This window comes from Cryptotermes secundus, unplaced genomic scaffold (assembly GCF_002891405.2).
Source record: "Cryptotermes secundus unplaced genomic scaffold, Csec_1.0 scaffold2392, whole genome shotgun sequence".
In the NCBI taxonomy this organism is placed as follows: domain Eukaryota; kingdom Metazoa; phylum Arthropoda; class Insecta; order Blattodea; family Kalotermitidae; genus Cryptotermes; species Cryptotermes secundus.
Window position 1 is genome coordinate 3,005 of NW_019733893.1, and position 24,794 is coordinate 27,798.

The window sequence follows — 24,794 nt, forward strand, 5'->3', positions numbered from 1 at the left end:
TCCTCCTCTTGCCAGTTGCTTGGTTCAGCTTCTGACGATACTGGAGGGCGTATACTCCATCAAGTGCCAGCGCCATTGCATAGAGAGTATGGCGGGCAATTTGAAATGTAAGTTTCATCCAGTGACTTTTCCAGTGCATTGTGTGGTGCTCCTGTATTTACAATTGTGACAAAGAATTGAGCTCCTTTCACCTAACATTACGAGATTGCATGCCAGAAACAATAAGAGCGGTGAACATCACTGTAAATACAGTGCTACCACAAAATGCACTTGAAAAGTCACTAGACTAAACATACATTTCTAATTACCATACTCTCTACTACTGGCACAGGTACTTGCTATGGAGCAACATATTTCCATCTGTACAGGCGTTTCTGGGGATATGAATGCTCCCACTGTACCGATGTATGGGGAAGAACGTGATTTAGGATAAGTTCTATTGTTGAGAGTGCAGGAAACAATGGTGCATAATATAAAACACAAATCACAATACAATGAGCTTCATTTGAAACATTCATCCTTATGGCTAATATTCTAACAAAACAGGTTTCCTTCCACGATGTGCCGCCATGTAGTCTGGTAGCTACATATCTGAGAAACCTGAAGATGCAGGCAGCAGCTTCCTCCAGGGTCCTGGTAACATTGCAGTTTGGTACATGCCACACCACATGATGTCACATGCCAGAAGACTGTAATCTCCATTCACTGCTGTGATAACCTCAAATCTTGGATTTCATCCTGCAAAAAACAAACAGTAGAAGCAAAATAATTGGTAGGGCCTGAATGTTCTGATTTGCCTCTTGCATGTGTAATATACATACTCTGCACTTGTGTCAAGAGCAACTGGACTTGCATGACTCAGAGCATAAACCACTAGTCACTTCACCCCTTATACAGGATGTTTCACGACTTTAGGGCATAATTGCAGGAGGTGATTTCCTAGGTCTTTGTGCTCAAAAATGTTCATATAAACATGTCCGATTTTGGACGGTTACGGAGTTATGACCGTTTTAAACTCAGAATAGAAGGTAACGATTACTGACAATAAACGGAACAAAATAATAAACCAGCATAATACATTTCAAGTATGAATGTAAAGTTAACTTCACGAAATTACCTTTAATTTGAATTTATTGGTGCTTAAACCTGATTTCTGAAAATGCCACCGCCGGCCGCAACACAGGCTGCCACTCGGTTGTGAACCGCGCGGGTACATACCAACCCACCACGCCTTAGGTACCTCTCAAGTGTCGAGATAACAAGAACGCTCTGTCTGTAGCTGGCTAAAAATAGCGCCCGTCAGATGATAGGCGCGGTTCACACGAGGGCGGGTACGGAAATGAAAAAACGGTCATAACTCTGGAAACGTCCAAAATAGGATACATGGTTATATGAACTTTTCTGATCACAAAGACCTAGGAAATCACCTCTGCAGTTATGCCCTAAAGTTGTGAAACATCCTGTATATGTAGGCCCTTGCCTATCCTGTCACGCGGATTCATACCAGTCCACTGTCAGGAGCATTCTGCCATGAACTTGTTAAGGTCACATGCTGAGTGTTATGTATCTTTACTCATTACATTCTTTGACATATATTGTAGCAGTTTGCATATGGGAACAACAGATCCCAAGTGTTTTACGTTTTCCTCACCAGTCTGTGCACATATTATTTCTGCATCACTGCTTCTTGCAACCGGTGGGAGTGAAGGAAGCTACAAGACAGGAAACAGCAAGCATACAGCAATTTAGTGGATACAATTTCTTTATTAAAACCTTCACAACACAACTATATTAAGGTCAGTGCCAAAGTTGTGTTGTGATGGTTTTAATAAAGAAGTTGTACATTATAACACAATAGGATGCACGAAATTAAAATTTAGTGGGCATTCAACATTTTGTCATTATGCAAACTGCATCCCCATCAGTTGTGACTATTATCTGGCCACTAATTACAATGAAGAACTTATCCACTATAAACACTGTAACCATTGTTGTCTCAAATGTCTACCTTATAAGTACACCTTGCAAAGTTCTTCATTCCATGATAACTGGGCACACTAAAGTGCAACTTTCATATTACAGTGAAATTTGATAAGCTTCTGCAGCCTGTTGGAATGAATGAAACTGTCAAATTTTAGCCCCCTGTGCCTTTGAATTGCTTCACAGCCGGAACTCACATTTTGAAAGAAACGTTTTTTGCACAACACAGCTTGTATCCTATAACTGTCATCACTGAACTATCTGAAGACTCCTACCAAAAATAATTGTTCAGAGAAGTGTACCTTTATGTCAAGAAATGTAATTTTGAAAAAACAAGATTTAAGATTTATCATTTTCACCCAATATTGTGCCACATACTTACTTTTTATAACAATTTCCTGAAGAGCTAAAGAGATAAAAATCTGACATGTAGGGGGAACTCAAAGATTCGGAAACATCTATTTCCAATACATATGTGGCCCCAAACTGTCCCCCCCCCCTTCCCTAAATGCATATTCCTCTCTTCCAGCACACAAAGTTTATTTCTTCGAGACTACTGACAAATCCAGCCAATGTTTCTGTTTTCAACATGGTGTTCAGGTGGGCTGAACTGTCAAAGGGATATTCTACCATTAGACTTCCTACACCAATGGAAACTAGACCATCCTGTGTTCGATCCTTCCCCAGTCAATGAGTTTGCTCTTGATAAAAATGTTCGCAACCCCCCCCCCCAAAAAAAAGACAAAAGACATCAAAGTCAGCTGGTCACCTCATTACAGCTCTCAGTAGCAATATTCCCTGTGTTGCTAGCCCGAAGTGTTCTCACAGACAGCAATGGAGATCCTTCACTTTATGTCATGCAGTTTCAACACCATCTCTACTGCTTCTAGGTGAAGCAGCCTCACAGTCTGCAAACAGATGCATTTCAGCTGCAGTCAAAATTCAAGGGACCTGTTTCACAATTTACCAATTGCTGCTACAGCATGTCACAAGTATATTTATAAAAACAGCAGAATGTTAAGTCCCTATGTCTTACAGCAAATGTTCTAAACCAGGGATACATGTACACTCACAGGGTCAGTGAGGCCTCACAAAGTGCAGGTAAGTTACTTCACACACTGTCAAACATAACCAGAAGCAGGCAACAGTGCTTCTGATGGCTTCTTGCATGGCTTCAACCCTGATGAAGGCATTACATTCCTGCAAAACATTGGACTTTCTGCAAACTACATGGCATTACAACCCACGAGTCTGTACTCTCTTTACCCTGTATTTATAATGCATGACAACATGTAGCTTGAGACAGAAATGAAGTTTCCATGGAAAAGGGGCAGGTTAAGTTTCACTCTGAGACCAAGGGGCACATCATATGAAAAGCATTCAGAAATGGCAACTTACATCAATTCAGCAGCAAGGCTTTAATAATTCCAATATTTTTCTGTACGACTGTTCACTTAAAACAGAAATCATCGCATACTCGGTCCCATGCAAACTTCAAGACTCCCTTCACAAAGTAATCAAGTGCTGTGTCCAGTGGTTTACCACACTTTAAAATGCACCACCTACAGGTTTGCTGCCTGCCTGACTTAGATTCCTCCTTCAGTCTCCAACTGCAGATTCCAGTGGGAGAATGTCTTCAGTTTAGTCAACCCTTTGCCACAATTTTCATTCAATGCACCCTGACACAATTAGAGCAGGTAATTTAACCCTCTGAAGCCTGAAGTCCATCTAAATGATATTTAAGAGTTCAGTTCTTATCTCAAAGAAAACATGCCATGTCTGCATTACAGAGACCAACTGCCTAATGCCAATTAAGGGAATAATCACTGTGGGAATAATATGAAAATGAACCATGTTTTGCTAAGCTAAAAGGGACAGGGTCCTCTTAATTTTCCCATGTTAATGCAAACAAATTTGAGTAATATGCATGGAGTAAGAAGGATCACAGTTTCAGTGTACAGCAGACTGGATGCAGGACCTGCCACTGACATGGCTGCACAGTGGTGTAGTGGTAAAGCCTGAGATGTATATTTAGGGGTTCCTCTGTTACAATCTTGGCCAGGGCAATGGCTCTCCTCAGTCCCACCAGGCAAACACCATGACAGTACTTGGAACAGGCCATGGTCACTTCCTTCCAAGTCCTTTCCAGCTCACTGCTCACTGGTGATCCTACAAGTCCGAGATCCTGCTGATCCATGCCGTGCCATGGAGACAGTGCATAGACTACAGCATACTGGAAGTAATGCCAAGTAACAGAAAAATCAGCCACAACATTTTGCTCCAAACCATGGGACTTCACTTCTATCAGCTTCTGATGGACTTGGCTAAGATCCTGAAGATGGATAATGCGTTTGTTTGTCCTGCGGTTTCATAAGCTGTACTTCAAACACAGCAGTTGCACTCTGTTATTTTTTGTTTGCATATCTGTGTTTCAACTAGAGATGTTAGAGTTCAATGGACACAGCTGTGACAACATTACTTCCACCAGACATCATTAAAATTTAGTCAGGGCCAAACTGTTTCACGCCAACAAACATACCACAGAAGCTGCATGACTGTAAAATGTAAGTTGGTGCACAGTAGCTGAATGAATAAGAAACAGACTGTATGAGATTTCAGGTTTTCACAGCAGGGAAGACTAGCACTTTGGTCTTCTGTGGCCTGGCAGGCAGCTCCCAGCATTTCACAAGCAATACACTGCTTCCATCTTCCAGATGTAAGCAGATGGAGAACAGTATGCACCCCCAAAACATGGATACCCACCCACCACGCTACCAGGTTCATAGCACACAGGACCACAACCTAAGTCTTGAATTACTTCGAAGTACTACCCTCACTTCTGCAGGGCAAAACCCATAAATGCTACTAGGACACGTGCTCCTCTGGCAAGTATCTGAACTAGGCCTCTGAATTCAAACCACCACACTTCAGTATTTGGGTCTGTCAATGAAATATACTGATGTCACAAAACCATCAACAAGACACAAAAAGGACTGATCACTTACAATGTCCCACTACACACTCTACAAACTAGTAACACTTCCCAGATCAAATATTAATGAGCTCCCATTTGCTGACATATTTTTAAATTAATCTGAGTATCTTCACTGCACTACAGGCCATACCACAGCTCAAGTGGTTAGTCGCTGGCTTCCCACCGCGACAGCCCGGGTTTGATCCTGGGTCTCATCAAGTGGGATTTGTTGTGGACAAAATGGCACTGGGGCGGGTTTTCTCCAAGTACTTCCGTTTCCCCTGTCAATCTTCATTCCACCAAATTCTTCATCATCATAATCACCCGGGGCAGGTACAACAGGCCAATCAGTGGCTGCCATGCCGAGTGACCCCAGCTGGACTCCACCCCCCACTAAGCAAATCTTCACTGCACTACACTGTTTCATTCAAAAGGGAAGAGGCGATGGGTATATGTGCTTGACACCACAATGCTGTGTATCCTCTGATTTCAACTTCTGAAACATCTGACAAATTTTATAGAACTTTGTATACACGTTATGCTACTGAAGACACATGCTGCACTTTCAAACTTCCTTTACCTGCAACAACAATATGGTGGGTGCATGAAGTAATTGAGCATCCTTCTGTGTATTCAGACTGTGCTTGGTCTGATGACTTTGGATGTCAGCTTACGTTGGGAACATCACAACATTGCATATCTATCTGAGCAACTGGGCACACAAGGGGGCTGAGTTAGGTCTGGTTAGGGTGGCACATCGGACAACCTCACATCTGTCTGCACATTATATTGTGCTCCGTGAATTTTGGAAATTTGAAAATTCTGGTTTCAGAATTAAAAAATTGCCAAATATTACGCTTTAAACATTTAAAAATAAGGAAAAACTGTCAATCTTTTAAACATCAAATTATGTACAGTGAAATCCTAACTGGGTGTTCCCATATGTAGAGAAATCCACTATTCAGTGAACAGTTTTTCCTTGGCCCAGCTGAAGTCCAACATAAATAATGTATTATCCTGTGTTTAGTGAATTTCAGCTTAGTACAGAAGCCACATTCAGAAATTTTCTACCTTCCAAACATATACCTTGATTTCGTACAACTGTGTTCAGGAAAATGATCAATATTAACCTTTTCTCCGGTTGGAATCTTTTCTGCACAACCATAATGTTTACCAAATGATGACTGTAAACACGGGCCAAAAGCACACTGATTGTGATATCACTATTGCTCTGATTTTCAACTGAGGTTCTTTCAGTATATATTATTTTAGAAATGAATATATTGTTCAATTGCATTTGTTTGTGTAAAAATAATTTTCTTAACTGCTTTCTTCTAAGAAAATAAGTTTCTCTGTGTAATTTTGCATAATTCCCATTTAGTAAACCTGAATCTAGTGTACCAAGTCATTCTCCCAGTGATTCATTAGAAATGGATTTCACCATCTGTCTGCAATTTCTTTTGGCTGTTCTTGGTTTTGGAGATAATGTCACATTTCTAAGCACCTTGTGTAAAATTTGCCACTGTTTTTCCTTTCCTCCCTCAACTTGCATTTAGTGTGGTGCAGCAGAAAGTTGTAGCATATAAATCCATGACACATTTTAAATGTTTTCAACAATTCTGGGCACTGATGACATCCAGAGGGTACTGAGTGTAAACATTTATTGCCAGCTGGAAGTACACACAAAAAGAAAAAAAAAATTAGATTCTTATAAAATATTTACGTTTACTTGAAGTATAGGAATGTAGAGTTATTTCCATAAACCATTATTTTGCACAAGAAAAACCCATTATTAAGAGCCAGACCAGCAAATTACACATTTAAAAACTGTGTGTTAGGTGTGCTGACTCAATAAGTAACTACCAAAGTTATTTTTTTTTCAGTTCAGAATTTTAGAGCTAACAGAATGGCCAGATGTGTTTAAATTAAAACTGAACTATTTTCAAACATGTACCAAGGCCAAGGATAAAGAATAAAGGAAAATTTGAATGTTATTAGGCCACAGCACCTACTGTATGTATACAGGCTAGAAGTCACTTCAGGACATTCAAGCCACCTGTGGAAAGGGCAACGTAATGCGGCCCACAGCTCACACAACAGAAGGTACACAGAATTATCCCCAAATGTCAGAAAACATCAGAATTGGGAACAGCAACAAAGGGGTGCTTAGACTAAGCAAAATGGATACCTGTAAACATAACTTGTGGGTATGTAACCATCATGCTGATAATACAGTCACTGCTTAGTGATTGTGCACTCCTTGCCTGAGAGCACTTCTGTGCCAATTAAATGACTTGCACTTGGTCCACTACTTCACTTAACAGCCTTATATAAAATCACTACCTAAATTTAAACCGTTCTTGCATTCATCGAACTCAGTACCCTCTTTTGTGTATAATACACATGCGCTGTCCTTGTGTCAGGTACAACTGGACCTATAAAACTCCAAAACTAACTTGTTCTGATTAAGCCACTCTTACATGAAGAGCTCTGCTGTACTTGGGAGCAGATAACATTAGTTAGCATATCTTTATACAACAGAACCCAACATAAGGTTCTGCCCATTTAACGTTTAATTTAAAGGACCCCAAGTCAATAATCTCAGTGTTAAGCTTCCTCCATTTAGTGTCCAAATTCACCTGTGACTGAGGTTAGCACTTCCTAATGGACACTATAGAGTAGATGCCTCCCACCCCTTCACCTGAGGATGGAAGGGACCAAGTTTCCAAAACTCTGTGTGCTTTAATGTTCTTTAGAATACTGCACAATGTAAAGGTCCAAACCCAGTAATCCTGACTGTGCTAGACCATCGTCAGAACCCATTACAATCTAAATTTCATGTGTTTCTGCAAGATGGTGTGTGCCAAAACATTCTGGGAAATGTCCTGGTGTGAGAACACAAGATGCAAAGCTATCTATAATCTCGTTAGTTCAATTCCCATTTCTTTTGGAGGATATGTATGGCTTCAGCTGTAAATTCTTAAGTTTCTCCTAGCTGCCAATCACCCAAATTCAGCTGGTGATTGCTGATGTAAAGTAAATACAAAAGGAACAGAACATCTGTACATTCACTTTTTAAGCACGATCTAATTACTGAAATTCTTCCCACTCCCAGGTGCCATTTCTCTCTATCCACCCACTGTCCCCCCCCCATGCAATGGCCCCATACAATTCTCACATGCAACGGAGGGTTACAAATATCAAAGTATGTTCACTTGTTACTTCTTCACTCAACTCAAAACATTTTTACAAGTCTATCAGTACATATGGCCTCCTTTCCCTTATGATCTGCATCCTTTTCTCAGATTGGGCAACACCAAACATTCCCATTTTTGTGTTTCACCCCAATTCACACACAACAAATACTGCAGCCAAGTAGCAGCACTTCTATCTTGTATCTGGGAGGTCCTAGGCTGAAACCTCAGCACAGAGACTAGCTATGCTGAGTTTAGACCTTTCACAGAGTACTTTAATCCCTCCAAGCTAATGCCATGACAGCACCTGTAACTTCAAAATGTTGGGATCCATCTATAATATTATGCGGTGTTGCATCACAGAAGACCGTAATGTTGACTATGTTGATGATAATAATAATAATACAGTATTTCTATGGGGCAGAGCTGATACATGAGAATCTTACAAAATATGTCATGATTACTTTGCATACAACCAAAACTTTTTGGTGAATGAAGCTGCATGGGGCTAGGAACATATTTTTCTGAAAATCAGTGATGTAATCACGTACCCAGCAATTCATATTCAGAGATCAGCTCTGATGAGTGTGAGACTGGCCTATGTGACACTTCATGAGAACCTATAATTAAATGGCTCTGTGGACTGACCACACACAGAATGGGATCTCTGCTCTAATTACAGCAAGAGCTGCAGCCATTTTTACATGCTGTGTCACAGCAAAGAATTCCATCCCCTTAAAAACTTGAATTCCTGGTAAGAAGCAACCAAAATAGGTTCAGGCCTAAAATCTGGGAAATCCACTTCTATGGGGGTCTACAAGCTTGCCAACATTCACATACCTGTCATTTGTTTCACAATCTGTGCTAATTAATGAAACTGTTTAAACACAAACCTGTGAAATTTAAATCTGTATGATCACAGGTGAAAGGCAAACACACCAAAACCTGCACGGTCCAATCCTTCAGGACCCTAATAGATTGTGCCTTAAATGAACATTTCTCTACGGAATTCTTGTGCATCTTATTTGAGAACTGTGACTAATCCTATGTTGCCATGTTTAAGATGGTGTGCAACTGGCAATGAAACATTCTGTGGTTACATTTCTACACTGTTATGTAGTTAACACGGTCGCTGCCATGCCCAAGTGACTGTTGGATAGATAAGTGTTCCCATATGTGGATTACTGTATCCAACTTAGATCAAACTGTAAAGCATACAAACACTATTTCTGTCTGACAGTTTACTCGTAGAGTGTTCCCAGATTTTGCTGGACAAGAATATATTAAAAGTACCATGACAATTAAAAACCCAGAGCTTGGCATTTAAATTACTCACCGAGAGGCTGGCAGCAAATATGTTAATTATACACAGCCCACCTGTGAATGATGTAAACATGCCATGATCCCGGACACGAAGAATTTTGAGGAAAGGCATCACAATGCGCTTGTTACCTTGTTATGTCTGCTGGCAGCATTGCTCCCTACTGGCACCCTTCAGCCTGTCACATTGGTGCTGATGTGGATCCTTCACTCAGCTTCAGTTAACACCTCCACTGCTTCCGCATGAACCAGCCCCCACATGACACTTACAGAAGCGCCTATTAAACCAATAAAAACATCATTCTGTGTAAAATGGCGCACTGTGGGGAACTGCAGCTCCCTGAAACTTATACCAGGGATACATGACACCTCTTACAGGGAAGTACATGATATATCGCATCCACCATCAAATGCAGATCTAAAGGGCAACCCAGTCCACATTCTTGACAACTCTCTTTTGTGTAATTTTTCATGTGTATAAAATATTTAAAGGTACCTTATCTCTATGGGGCACAACACTGAGCCTGATATAAATGTTCTACTCCCAATGGAGGGGCATAGAAGAACTTTCACTCTATGACCAACAGGTACATAAACTGGTAGTAAAGACTCAAACACAGGCATACAGCAATTCTGCAGCATCTTTCTGCATGGCAGCAAACTCTGAATGAAGATCAATGTGTGTCTGGTTCTAAGCAAGCTACATGAAACGCTATTTCCAGTGCTTTAATCACATTTTAAAATGCACCACAGGCTTGTGTTCAGGACAATCTACTGATGAGGAGTATAGCTCTTGGGGAATAATAATGTCTGTTACATTTCTTTCTTCAGTCTCAAACTTCAGATTGGGGGGAAGGGGGGGAGACTTGGTAAGCCCTGTACCAATTCATTCATATTCAATGTATTCTGAAACAATTAGGCCAGACAGTTTATGCCTTTGAGGCCTCATGTTCATTCAAATTATATTTAAAAATCGAATTCTTGTCTCACAGGGAACATTGTCTCCTCCCCTTCATGCTGCCACAATATGAACACTACATAACATGACAATGAATCCAAATTGTACAGATTTTCATGAAAGCTGACAAACAAATCAACAGGACTCAGAAAACTGCTGTTCACCGTGAGAATCGCATAAAACACACAAACATACTATGTGTGCAGAATCCGGAATCTTGTTAATGTTAAAACAGATGGTTCATATAGTAACCAGTATGAGTATCACTTTACTGATATGGTGATCTACATGTGCACAAAATAAAGATTTTTTGGTAACACCTTTTTAATCTATATAATCAAATTTAATTATATACATCAACCAGTTAAGACAGAAAATGCTAAGATTAAAAAATCCAGTAATGTAAATGTGATCTGTAATGCTTACTACATTTTCTTTAACAAGATTCGGGGCCAACATGTTAGCATTAAACCAATTACTAATGAGAAATGAGTAAATATCACATTGGAAAAAAATCACCAGCACTCTAAAACTTTTAAAGAAAGCAGTTAACATGGAACCATCAAACAGAAAAAAAAAAGTTTCATTATAATTTAAATTATGACCATTTCCTTGATTCTGAAATACTATAAGATGTACTTTTTTTTTATTGCTAGTGGGGTGGGACTAAGTCCCTCGCACTGCGGCCACTTCTGGCCTATTGTACCAGCCCCAGATGATATGTGAGGGTGATTGTGGAGCAATTGGTGGAATGAAGATTGGCAGGGGATACCGAAGTACTCGGAGAAAACTTGCCCCAGCACCACTTTGTCCACCACAAATCCCACTTGACCAGACCCGGGATCGAACCCGGGCCGCAGCGGTGGGAAGCCAGCAACTAAATGGTTGAGCTATGGCGCAACCTATAAGATGTACTTACGTACTATCGTACCAATGTTCATTGCCCACACAGCATAGAAGGCACAGACGACCACCATTTTGAATTTACTTCCTTTTCCGTTTCTTCTTAAGAAATTTTTCAAAACGTAACAAAAGCTCTGCTGTAGTGGGCAGTGTAGTAACATGAACCATTTATACACCATTTCCCAATACAAACTCAAAAGGTTTTTAACTACATGCTATTCTACACTACATTCTATTATGACATCATCATCATCATCATCACTGACACGACAGCCCTTTGTGAGCCCTGGCGTTCCTCAGGATTGCTTGCCATTCTTCTTCATTTGGTGCTACATTCCTCCAGCTCTTTATACCCAAAATTCTTATGTCCTGCCACACACATTCTTCCCATCTTAATCTTGGTCTTCCCACTCTCCTATTGCCTTCTGTTTTAGTATTAAGTATTTTCTTGATCATTCTATTCTCGCTGGCATGTATTATGTGTCCAGCCCATTCAAGCCTTTTCACCTTTATAAATCCAATAATGTCTGGTTCATTAAATAGTTTGTATAGCTCATGGTTATACCTCTTCCTCCATATTCCATTTTCTTCCACTGGTCCATCTCAAGATCCTCCTTTCAAATATAGTTAACAGTTTTTCATCCGATCTTGACAGTGGCCAGGTCTCAGAGGCATAAGATAGCACTGATCTTATAAGTACTTTATACATCATAGTTTTGGTTTTCCTGGGTACTAATTGGGATTTCAGGTGTTTCCTAAGGCCATGGAGACATTTATTTGCCACAAGTACATGCTTTTTTATTTCATCACTGATATCATTTTTATAGTTAACTTCTGATCCAAGGTAAGTGAAACTACATACAGCCTCAAATTTATATGAGCCAATTTCAATTTATGCAGGTCCATTAGCACAGTCTTTCTTGGTTACTGGCACGTACTTTGTTTTATCTTGGTTAATTTGTAGATTCATCTTTTTTGCTGCTCTTTCCAAATTAAGAAAAGCTTCTTTCATAGATTTTTGTGTTCTACCAATCATATCAATATCATCTGCAAATGCCAAAATTTGAACTGACTTATAGAGTATAGTTCCCCTTGTGTTGATGCCTGCATCTCTAACTACCTTCTCTAATGCTATATTGAACAAAAGGCAGGCTAGGGAATCCCCTTGTCAAATTCCATTTCTAGTTATTATAGGGCTGGACAAAATATTCTGAATCTTAATTTGGCATTGGGTCTTCCTCATAGTGGCTCTGACTAAGGCGATTAACTTCCGTGGAATGTGCATCTCTTCCATTGCCAGAAAAAGACTATATCTATGGAGTCATGGGCTGATCAGAAGTCAATGAAAAGATGATTTGTTTCAATTTGGAATTCATTACACTTTTCAAGGACCTGGCAAATAGTGAAAATCTGATCGTTAGTTGATCTTGCTTGATGAAACCCACATTGGTAATCCCCAATTATGCCTTCCACAAAGGGAGCGAGTCTGTTAAACAGAATGTTGGAAAATATTTTATATGCTATGCACAACAGACTAATCCCTCTATAGTTAGAGCATACCATGACATCGCCTTTCTTATGGATAGGGCATACAACACTTATGAGGGTAGTACTGAAAGTCATGAGCAACAATTTTTTTGTAAAGTAACATGCTTTATTATTGACAAACCAAATGCACCACCTCAATCTACAGACCTTTCTTTATTTGTCCACATAATTGCCACTTCTTTGTACACATTTCTCCCAGCGTTCTGGGAGTTTGAAAATTCCCCTTCTGTAAATTTCCGTTCCAGCCATCTGAAGACACTGACGCACTGCTTTCTGAATTGCCTCCCTTGTCTCGAAACGTTGTTCACGCAGCTGATCCGTCACAAATCCAAAAAGATGGTAGTCGGAGGGCTCCAGATCAGGGCTATAGGAGGGGTGTGGAAGAACTTCCACCCCATCTTTGCAATTGCTTCCAATGTGAACTTTGTGGTCTTCAGTCAATAACCGCGGGACCCAACTAGCACAAATTTTCCTATAGCCCAAGGTTTCAATCATCTCCTGTACTGCACTGTGCCCTATTCCAAGTTTTGGGGCTATTGAGTCCATAGTCACACGCCTATCATCTTGAATGATCTATCCACTCTCCTTGTTGCGTTCAGTTGAGGCTGTTCGAGGATGACCACTCCGAGGCTCATCTTCGATGCTGGTGTTCCCATCTTTAAAATGTTTCACCCATCTTCGAACACTGCTCGTACCCATGCACACACTTTCATAAGCATGCTGAATTCAGAAAGCATTACGTCAGTGTCTTCGGATGGCCGGAACGGAATTTTACAGAAGGGGAATATTCAAACTCCCAGGATGCTGGGAGAAATGTGTACAAAGAAGTGGCGATTATGTGGAAAAATAAAAAAAGGTCTGTAGATTGTGGTGGTGTATTTGATTTGTCAATAATAAAGCATGTTACGTTACAAAAAAATTGTTGCTCATGACTTTCAGTATGACCTACGTAGATTCCATTCCTCTGGGATTATTTCAGTTATCCATATCTTAACGATTAGCTAATGTAAGTGCTTAGCATATTCTTGGCCTGCAAATTTCACTAATTCTGCCATGATGAGATCCATTCCTGGAGTTTATTATTTTTCAATTTTTTGATAGCTTGTTCTACTTCTTTTATGGTCGGCGCTGGCTCTTCAGCCTCAAAAATTCCTTGATTCCAGTCTATGGTCATACCTTCCACTTGTTAATAATTCCTCAAAATACTGCGCCCATCTTTCCAATATTGCTTCATCGCTACTCAATATCGTGCCTTCTTTATCTCTACATAAGGTTGTTCTAGGTTGAAAGTCCTTTCAACTCTTGTTTAGTTTTTGATAAAATGCTCTAATTTCATTTGAACTTCTTAAATGCTCCAGTTCAATCAGTTCTCGTTTATCATATTCCCTTTTCTTCTTTTTATGCAATCTTTTTTCTTTTCTTCTCGCTTCACGGTATTCTTCCATGGCCCCTCGAGTATGGTTCCTTTGCTGCATTCTCTAATATGCCTGGTTTTTTTTTTGTCACTTGCTCACACTCTCCATCAAACCAATTCTTATACTTTATCCTTTCCATTCTTCCTAAGACTGCACCAGCAGCATTTATAATAACATCTCTGAGGCCCCTCCAGGCTTCACTGACATCCTCACTATCAGAGAGACCTGCCAGGCATTCACTAATTAATCCAGTATATCTGGTTGCAACTCCTTGTTCCACCAATTTTCCACAATTCAATTTCTTAGCCTGAGATTCATGTATCTTCCTTGCATTAGATATTAGACTTCTAATCTTTGATATTATTAAGTAATGATCAGAGTCAATGTTGGCACCCCTGTAGCTCTTGACATCCATCAAGTCTGAACAACGTCTTACATCTATTAGGATGTGATCAATTTGGTTAAACACATTTCCATCAGGGAATTTCCAGGTTCGTTTATGTATATCCTTGTGATTAAACACTGTACTACCTATGACCATGTTTCTTGAGGAAGCAAAATTTATTTATCTCATCCCATTATCGTTTGACTTGTTATGTAGGCTATGTTTTCCAATAACCGATCTATATACATCCTCATTCCCCACTTCAGCATTCATGTCCCCTATGATTATTTTACAATCCCTTTTTGGACATTCACCATATATTTCATCCAATTCATCATAAAAGGAGTCTTTCTCCTCATCACTTTTATCTTCAGTTGGGGCATGTGCACAAATAAGGCTATAGTTAAAAAACTTTCCCTTAATTCATAGCCTACATGTTCTGTGAGATTTTGCCTGGAAGTCTAAAATAAGATGCTTCCTTTTTTTATTAACAATAAAACCTGTTCCAAACATGTGACTCTTCTTCTGACAACTATAGAATACAACATGATCCCTCTTTTCCATTACTCCTTTACCCAATCACCTCAGTTATTGTATAGCAGTGATATCTAGTTTATAGCTATCTAATTGTTCAAGTAGCATTTTTAGTGCTCCAGCTCTATAAAGAGATAATACATTCCAAGATCCAATTCTCAAATCCTTTCAACATTTTCCAGGTCGTCTTGAATAGGTCCGTCCAACTACTCTTTCCTCGGATTTCTGAACAATTTGGTTTTTACGGTGTGAGGTTGTTAGCCTCGCCCAACCCCCAACCTGGAGGACCAGGGTATCCCTCTCTGTCTGGCTCCTACCCCTTGACCTGTCCGGCATGGGTGGCCCTACCAGTAGCTATGCTACCGCCGGCATAGCTCTCAGGGTCTCAGGAACTCTCAAACCCCACCACCACGATAAGGTGGAGATACCACTGGTGGGGTTTATTATGACACATGGCCTGATTTTCTGGGGTAATTCACTCCTCTGCATCCGTATCTTTAGGCTACAGAAGAGGGTAATAAGAATCATCACCAATTCTAGACGTAGAGATTCTTGTAGGGAGTTTTTTAAGAGATTAAAGAGTCTGCCCCTTTACTCACAGTACATTTTTTTCCATTTTGTTATCTGTGGTCAAAAAAAAAAAAATCTATTTTTTATCTAATTCTGAGATTCATACAATCAACACAAGACATAGTAATAACCTCCATTATCCCTCATGTAACTTAACTGTCTTTCAAAAGGGAACATATTACTCTGGAATTAAAATTTTTAATAAACTTCCACCTAATATAAAAGACCAAGCTCATGAGATCAAAAAAATTTGGTCTGCTGTTAAGAAATTCCTATTTTTAAATTCATTTTATTCATTGGACGAATATTTTAACTGTGGCAAACAATTAAAGTTTCGGATTTGTTACGGATGGTAGTTGATAGCGCTTTATTGTTACAGATCATGGTTTTTGTTAATGTTGTATATTGTTAATATTTTTAACTGGTATGACATTACACAATTGTGATGTTTACTCATGTTGACTATTTCTATATCCATTGGTGTTTAACCATGTAAGGATTTATGTAATGCTGAATAAATGAATGAATACTGAAACACGGGAAATTCCTTCAGTACCGCAAATTTCTCGACTATAAAAATGACTAATGGCTCTCACAACAAAAGTCACATTTATTAATCAGTTTACCACTACAATTATTATATTTAGGACAACGTACCTAATTTAAAAGACAACATAAAACTTACCGATGCCTTAACCTCCCATGCATTAGCCAGTACCTGGAAACCAATACACCTTCATCCTCCTCAAAAACGCTTCTGTGACCACACCATACTTTACACGTGCTTTATACCGCTTTATACATCGCTTTATCGTTCGATCAAGGACCATGATCGACAATGATTACGATTTACAGTTCATTATGGTCCTGACCGGTCCTGACGTCTTAACCCCTTCCATCTAGTGACGAGATGAGTCATTACAAGTTAACGATTTATTGAAGCGTTTTTACAAGCCAGAATGTAAATCTAGACTAAGCTGTTTAAGATGCAAAGTTTTCATTTTATGCATATTTATTTATTTTCTTTTTAATAAAAACCGGGGGACAGAGTCGTTATTGAGAAGGTGGTAGTTGTTACATGATGGCTCATAGTTCTGATGGTTCTGATGGACCATTATCGTGCTCATTCTGCCCCCATTCTGAACCATATGAATAAATTACTGCCATGTGTTTTGGTAGATGCATACCAAATTAATCACCAATACGAGAACCCCAAAACGTTAATTAATGCAGCCCCATTTCCAGAACCTACCTTTTTAAGTATTAAGATTAACCTTCCATCTATGCCTACGTCTTCTCATTAGTTTTTCACTAAAAGTTTATAAGCAAAACAATGCATAAATTTCTTCCTTCTTCCATGCATTCAATACGTTCTGGTCTATCGCAAATTATGAAGCTCCTCACTACACAATTTTTCCCATCTTCCTGTTACTTCCTCTCAGGCCCAAATATTTTCATCAGGTGTCTTTAAATCTATGTTCTCCTCTTAATGAGAGAGATCATGCTAAACAACCACATAAAACACAGGTTAAATTATAGTTTTATGTATTTTCATCTTTACATTCATTAATGACAGACAAGAAAGCAAAAGATTTTCAGTTGAATGGTAGCAAGCATTCCCCATATTTATTCTATTCTTTATTTCTTTGTGACTGAAATTTGTATCTGTTGCTGTCATGCCAAATATCTGAAATCTGCCACATTCTTAAAGCATCTATTAGTTGCCTTTCTATTATGACTTTGCCCTGCAATCTGTCAACTTTAAAAATTATTAAAATGGACAAACCTACACCGACACCCCTTCTGTACATAATATAGCCTGGACATTGTGCCAGAAGAAATGAAACACAAAAAAATATGCATGTGGTAATAATGACATAAAGAAGGTAGAAAATTGAGAAGGGAGAGGACAAGGGTAAAAGGATAAAGAGAAGAGAGAACAGGTCAAGAATTGGGGCTATGGACAAGAGAATAATGCAAAGAATGTGATGAAAATAGGAGATGAGAGATAGAATGGGAAGAAACATGAGAAAGAGAAGGAGAGCAGGGAAAAGATGAAAAGGAATAGAAAAATGATACAATGAAGATACCAGGAAATTATGGAAGGAGAAAAAACAATAAGTTTTATTGTATCTTTGTCAATATGAAGCATGTTAGGGAATCACTGCATGGCATGTCATTAGCTTGTGGTAGGAGAGGATTGTCTCCAGATTAGATTGGTAGCTGCTAATATCTTGAATTAGCAGTCATGGACAGATTAGAGGTGGTACTTCAATTTGGGAGGTTTGTGAGGGGTTGGATTGGCTCTGAGTACTTGCTTTGAAACTACCTCACCCAAAGAGATTGGCTCTTTTTTAATCTGTTGGTAAAGCATTTCTCTCATTAGATGGCACTAAGTATGACATACCAATGTTTAGGAGAAAGAACGTGCATTCACATGATCTATATATGCAGTCACATAAGTCATTTGAGGCAGTAATCTATATTTCCTATGCTACTATATTTACTACCAAGAAGCCTTGTAGCAGATGGTTTTATTGTGGAGCCATGCAGTCACAGGGCCAAATGACTCTAAGCAATTGAGTTAGTTGGTACAGAAAAGTTAAGAAATTATACAAACGAATTAAAGACATCAATATGCAATTACACATCACTGTCCCCTATAATGACTGGTATTAACATTCTTTATTGAAATCTCTGAATGCAAAGTGAATTCAATTAAATGTCAATAACGGACATAGTAAGTACATAACTAGCTATGAATGGATGGTCACAGTTTAATTTTTTATTCAGAGAGATAGGACAAAAAGTTACTTTGTTCTCTGGACAATTACCAAAACACACCAGTTATTTCATTTTAATAAGATTGAAATGCATGTTAAAATAAATCTTTAAAAAACACAGTCCTTATTGGTCATTTAGTATATCAGTATTTCTCTATCATGAAATCCTACAAAGTTCTCTGTAACAAAACCATTACTAATGTGAACTAAGTCTTCGACTGTCATGGTAGAACAGTTCCATCACAGTGCTGTACTAGAGTCTGGTTTTGAGGAATTTCACAGGAAAGAAAGAAAGTGTGGGTGTTGCAGACAGTTCTATAATTCTAGTCCATTGTTGTGTTTCAATACAATGTTCAAGGTGTTACAGAGTTCACTATTGTTATAATTATTCTTCAATTCTTCAAACTCAAGTTCATCTGTATATACTGTGCAACTATAATAAATATTATAGAACAGTTGAACAGGTTGTTGTCTCTTCATATAATGACATCCCACAAAGTATAAAAAAATCAATGTCTCACTCAATTTCATTTCAAAATATGTGAGTACTGAGTTTCCCACAGCAGTGTCTGTTCAGACTATGGTCTTGTTGGTTGTGACTTCATTTGTTGTCATTTCAACGCTGAAGATGGCAGCATGTTCCTCTGAAATTTCAGTACCCTGCTAAAAGACCATGCTGTTGCAACTCCAATGACAAAAATCTGAATAAATATTATATTTATATGGTTTTTTCATGGCTGAAGCCTACAGATATGGTAAATTCAATCTCTTCAGCCTCTGCCTGCCTTGGTAATGGTGAATGCATCGGTTTCTGAGTGGTGACACTTATGAGGCTGATTCTGCTACACACAATGTTAAAATCAGGATTACAGTTTCTGGACTCTAATCATGATCTAATCTAAAACACAGTGTTTTGGAAACTGGATCTGTTTATGTCCTCCAGCAAAATATTTTGGAGACATCTCCTCAACTGGGTCCATTAGATAAACCTCAGTCACAGGGCCAGTGACGGGGACTGAATCTGTTTCCATCCTCAGGTGAGAGGGTTGGGAGGGACCTACTCAGCTTCATTCATTACATAAAGACCAATGACTGACACTAATGCTATGCAATAAACCCAACTGATTATGTACCTATCCACCTTTCACTTGAGGATGGCAACATCCAGTTACCAAAATATTGTGTTCTCTTATCAGACAATAGTCGAAGCTCAGGAACTCTGTAATCTTATATAATACAGCTTCAACAGAATCATTCAGAATCGAACAATGGTAGATATGCAGTAGAGGGGGACTACAGCTTAACATAGGCTGCAAACTAGAGCTGGGGCCTGGCATTACTCATACAAAGCTTAGACACTGCCAGAGGTAGAGAGATTTAAACCCAGTTCCTCTTGTATGAAAGGCTTTGTATCTCAATGGTGGGAACGACTTGTATTTAGATGTATAGAAATGGACCTGAGAAGGTAAGGTAAAGTTGTCCCTGTGCTTAACTAATTAAGCATTATGCTATGAAGACGTATGGGGGAGTGGATCTATAAACTGGACTAGAGAAAGTCTAGATATATATCTGGAAGGCCTCTCCACGATTCAGCACAGGTTAGTAATAAGAACTCTTGGTCCCATACCATGCTCGTGAACTAGAAATGCTGCTGGTCACTTCATGCTGAAGATGGACACTGCTCTTGGCAAACCAGATACAACACAGAATGATCACTTTGCCATAAGAAGCACACACAATTGGTATAATGCAATTTAGATTTTATTTCTCCCTAATTCTGCATGTTAAGTTGCAACGAATCAGTTATCTTCTCTAGAAGTAGAACCTAAAGGTTTAATGCTGCTAATACTAAAGTCGATCATTGTAAATGATCCTGAGACAGTTCTAGCCACCTCCCTTTCTCACAACCTGGCTCCCTCAGAACTGTCTTAGTAATTCGCTAACTCCTGTAGCTGTAACCACAGGTACAACACTGCCATTAGACATAACACTGAGCCAGTTTCATTCACCTATTCACATGACCTTGCTCCCTACGATCCATCCTTATGTTACCCTTGTGTCCCCTTTTTAGTACTCTATGAAGTGTCTCCGTAAAGAGAGGGTACATGCTCCTGTCCCACCTCTTATATTCTCTTACATTTAATGCACTAACAATACTGCATGAAATGTCTTGTTACATAATACTGCACACATCCTACATCTTTCCATAACATAAATATTTTTGTGAGTTCTTTGGTTCAAAACTCTGGCAACTACAGTGCATGTTCTTACTTCTGAATAACAGACTGCATTTCAAAGCCACACAAAACCTTGTTTTCTGTATCCTGATATTTTAATATTTTGAAAGTAGACGTTATAATAGGAGTTATTGCCTATTCTTGGTTTATTTAATGACATGGTCAGTATCTCAGGTTCTATAGCACCAGGTGGTAGGATAATCAATGCAAAACAGGATGTGGAAGTAAGCAGTCACGTCTGATTTGAGGTACTATCCTAGCATTTTCATGGAGTGACTGAGCTAAACGACAGAAACACTTAGTCAGGTAATGAGTGTCTCGGTTGAGATTCGAACTAGGAATGTAACGAATACAAGTAAGAAAAATGTTGCTTGAGCCAAACTGTATGCAATTACAGTTCTTGAACTCAGTACTACAAAGCAGAGTGGATGATAACAATTCTTGACATCTCAAAAATTTTCAAGGCCGCCATGTTAACAGTGCTGATGACAAATAATGAAGAAGGGTAGGGTTACAATGGCATAATGTTTACAACATTGATGTCTATATCTCAGTGGGTTATGGACAGACATATGTGGCTTGCTGATATGTTTATGAAGAAGAAACTATGAACTTTTAGAACCCTAAAATGCACAGTTATCAAACTAGTGATTCTGTCAAGTTTTCGTCGAGGAGGACATCATCAGATTCTGCTATATTGTGGAGAGTCCGTTCTCTTAGGGATGTGTGACGATGCGGCACTGATGATCTCCCATGTTGAGTGGCCCCTCCTTGCTGCACCCCCTCTATGGGTTCAGTACCAGTTGGTGTATCCATTCTTTTCAAACTCTTATCTGAAGATAGAGAACGCTGCCTCACAATACGCTGTTCTGTTCGATCGAGGATGGTGTCAATACCTTCCAGTTCCTCAGGATACAGGCCTTCCAGCTCTGCAGGAAAGAGGCAGTGCACAAGGCATTACCGTGACAACTGATCAGCAATATTCCTAATGTTACCCTGTGGTCCCCCAACAGCAGACACTCAAAATAAGTAAAACCCAGACTTTAGTTGGGATGTCCTTGTTGGAAGAGAGAAGTGATGAGAAGTAGGAGAAGAAGGAGAAAGAGCAGCAGAAGTAATCAGTGAGGGAGAAGGGAAAGAGGAGAAGCTAAAGAAGAAGGAAAATGGAGAAGAGAAAAGAAAGAAAGTAAAATAAAGATGAGAGTAAGATGGTGAAGGATGGGGATAAAGAGTGTAAAGAAGCAGAAGTGGATGAAGAAGGAAAAAAGCTGGAGTTAAATAGAGCAAGAAGAAGTGTGATGAGAATAATGAGGAGCTGATGGTAATGGAGGAGGAGGAGGAAGAGAGAAGGAAGACTCATGAGAGGAAAAAGACACCACTGTGTTCAGAAAAATAAACTTTTAAGGATTCTTGAAAAAGGGGATTAATTGACACTGAACTTCACTTCTCCATCTTTGAACCTGATGAATCATGTTAAGGCTGTACTAACCAAATTCGATCTTTCTCCTTGGCCATGAAAATTCTTCAGCCATTGGCGATGAAGGCACGGAGCCCATAGACATTCTCCTGTGTTGGGCCACCATGCTGGTGATACGACGAGCCTTCAGGTGGCGCAGCTTCAACTGGTCCCTCATCTCTTGACAGTGGTCATCAATCAGATTTGGGTTGTAACGTTGGTGGAACTGGAACAAACAGGCTGACCTCATACAGAACATCACCAACAAAATTTTTCATGTTCCAGCCTTCATTCCACAAATTTTCTAGCAGGGATTGCAAGAAAAGGAGTTGGAATAGTTCATTCAGTATAGTGTCTAGGTTGTAGGCTGGATGATCAAGTAAGTGACATTAACTTTCAGCAGGGGAACAAGATTTTTCTTGTTTTCACGAGTCCAAATTGCCTCTGGGGTGCACCCAGTCTCATATCTAGTGGGAATCAGGGCCTCTTTACCCAGGAGCAAAGCTGATTGCTCACATGCATCTACTGATGAGTTTAAGAATGTGTGGAGCTATACTGCAAGTCCCCCATATGTCTTCGTGGTGTGGTTCATAAACTTTAACGTCCGAATGTCACATATATAGGTTGCAAGCAGGAACCAGAGTTGGCCAAATGACCTGTATATAGGTCGCAGGACACATGCTCTCTTTGGGAGTGCTGGCAGTTTGACCTTGGGTTGGAAACCAAAACAAACCTATGTGAGGTCATGTCAGTGGTTCATTCCTTAGCTCTGAACAAAGAAATTGTGTATCACGGTACTGGTTTCAATACTATTTACGTTCAGATATGACTGTTTATGACCTGGTCAGCCAAATATAGCCCAGCTTTGTTTCGAGAACTGATGAGGAAATATTTATTGGTGCTTGCATATGAGCGCTTGCAGAGCCTTCAAGGAAGTCTGACGCATTCAAGGATTGGTTTTCAGTGGCGAATTATCAGTTAGAAAATCAGTGTCAGACTGTCATATATTTCTTTATATATCATTTTTATTTTGCGTCTTGGAAGAGGTATAAACCCACTGAGCCAGTATTACTTTGTGAGTAAAGGCATCTTTGCCACTGCGGCTTTCAGTATGTGTCAGACTGACACTCTTTTCGACTAGTATTATAATTATTTTGCATCACTATTTTGCGAATATTACCAACAGGTGAGAGTGTTGCTTTGTCATTCAACATAATTTATTTGATTTTGCTAGAAACCCCCCTCCCTCAAGATGATTCTTCAATCGCACAAGCCGAATATCATGGTCTGTGGCATTTCTTGGGGGAAGGCCAAATTTATCAGGGGGCCCAACTGTGTTGACTGGAGTTGAAAAAGTCACAACACTGGCCAACCAAAGGGAAACAAAGACTTTGTCGTGTGTTTCGCTAAATAAGAAAAGCAGGAGCACCCTCTTCTATTGTAAAAAGTGTGATTTTGCTCTGTGTGAAGTGGACTGTTTCAAGAAGTGCCACGTGTGTCAGTGTGACTATCAGAGTGAAGTGATTGAATTGAAACTGTGAAGTGACGCAGTTCAAACTCGCCTACAGTAATATTATTGTATACAGAGTGATTATATTTACAATATCACTAAGTCTCAAAGTTGAATATCACGGTCAGTGGCGTTTCTCGGGGGAGGCCAAGGTTACCTGGGGCCCAACTGAGTTGACTGGAGGTGAAACATTCACAACACTGACCAACCAAAGGGAAACTAAGACATATTTGTTCTCAAAATAAGAAGCGCAGAAGCACACTCTACTACTGTAAAAAGTGTGATGTTGCGCTGTGTGTGTCGGCTGCTTCGAGACGTGGGTTGCGCTATGCATGTTGGACTGCTTCGAGAAGTAGTACACGTGCATCGAGTGTGAGTTATCGTAAACTGTGAAGTGACGCAGTTCAAACTCACATACAGTCTGAACAAAATATTATTGTACAAGTATATAGTGTGATTATATTTACAATATCACCATGATTCAAGGCTGAAGAAAAAACAACGGGTAAGTCCTTTGGAATTTCATAACATATATAATAAAGATTATATTTTGCAATTCATGACAAAATAATCACAGTTAATTTTCATTTGTAAAAATTGCTCTTCTGTGTACATGTAGAAAATTTTATTGCCTTTCAGGTTGTTTTTAGTTTTTATTTCTATGTTACATAGAACGGAAAATATGGATTTTTTCTGACGGTTTGCAAATTTAATTAATCAGAGTGATTTAAATACCGGCCGCAGGGGGCTCCCGGCAATTTAAAAGTCCATACGTTGTAGGTTAATTAAGCATATGAATCGAACCCCAGTCCCCTAGTCTGTACCACATCACTACACTGATTGAATTATCCCAATTCACAGAATCAAATCTTGTATTAAAACCTGGTGTCCAATTTCCAATTTCTTTAAGGACCAGTGTATCTGAACACTAAACAGTGGAAGACCTTGCACTGAGATAACTGACTTGGGATCATTGAAATTAAATGTTAAATGAGGGAAAACACTGAATTTGGACCCTACTGCACTT

At 39.3% G+C, this 24,794-nt stretch overlaps 1 protein-coding gene across 6 annotated transcripts in view; it reads right to left on the minus strand.

Moving 5' to 3' along the window:
- Positions 1-484: 484 nt before the first annotated feature.
- Positions 485-24,794, minus strand: part of LOC111868361 (sodium/hydrogen exchanger 1) — a 52,263-nt gene continuing 27,953 nt past the window's right edge. For 4 of the 6 annotated variants that reach the window (XM_023858940.2, XM_023858941.2, XM_023858942.2 and 1 more), the window contains 5 exons: positions 22,291-22,483; positions 16,467-21,730; positions 9,601-9,746; positions 2,750-2,888; positions 485-738 (listed from right to left, as the gene is read on the minus strand). In XM_023858940.2, coding sequence (XP_023714708.1) covers positions 21,441-21,730; positions 22,291-22,483 — 483 coding nt within the window. In that variant the 3' untranslated portion in view covers positions 485-738; positions 2,750-2,888; positions 9,601-9,746; positions 16,467-21,440. Of the gene's footprint in view, positions 739-2,749; positions 2,889-3,053; positions 4,214-6,458; positions 6,625-9,600; positions 9,747-16,466; positions 21,731-22,290; positions 22,484-24,794 lie in introns of all 6 variants that reach the window. The other 2 variants (XM_033753020.1, XM_033753021.1) reach the window with 2 other exon arrangements.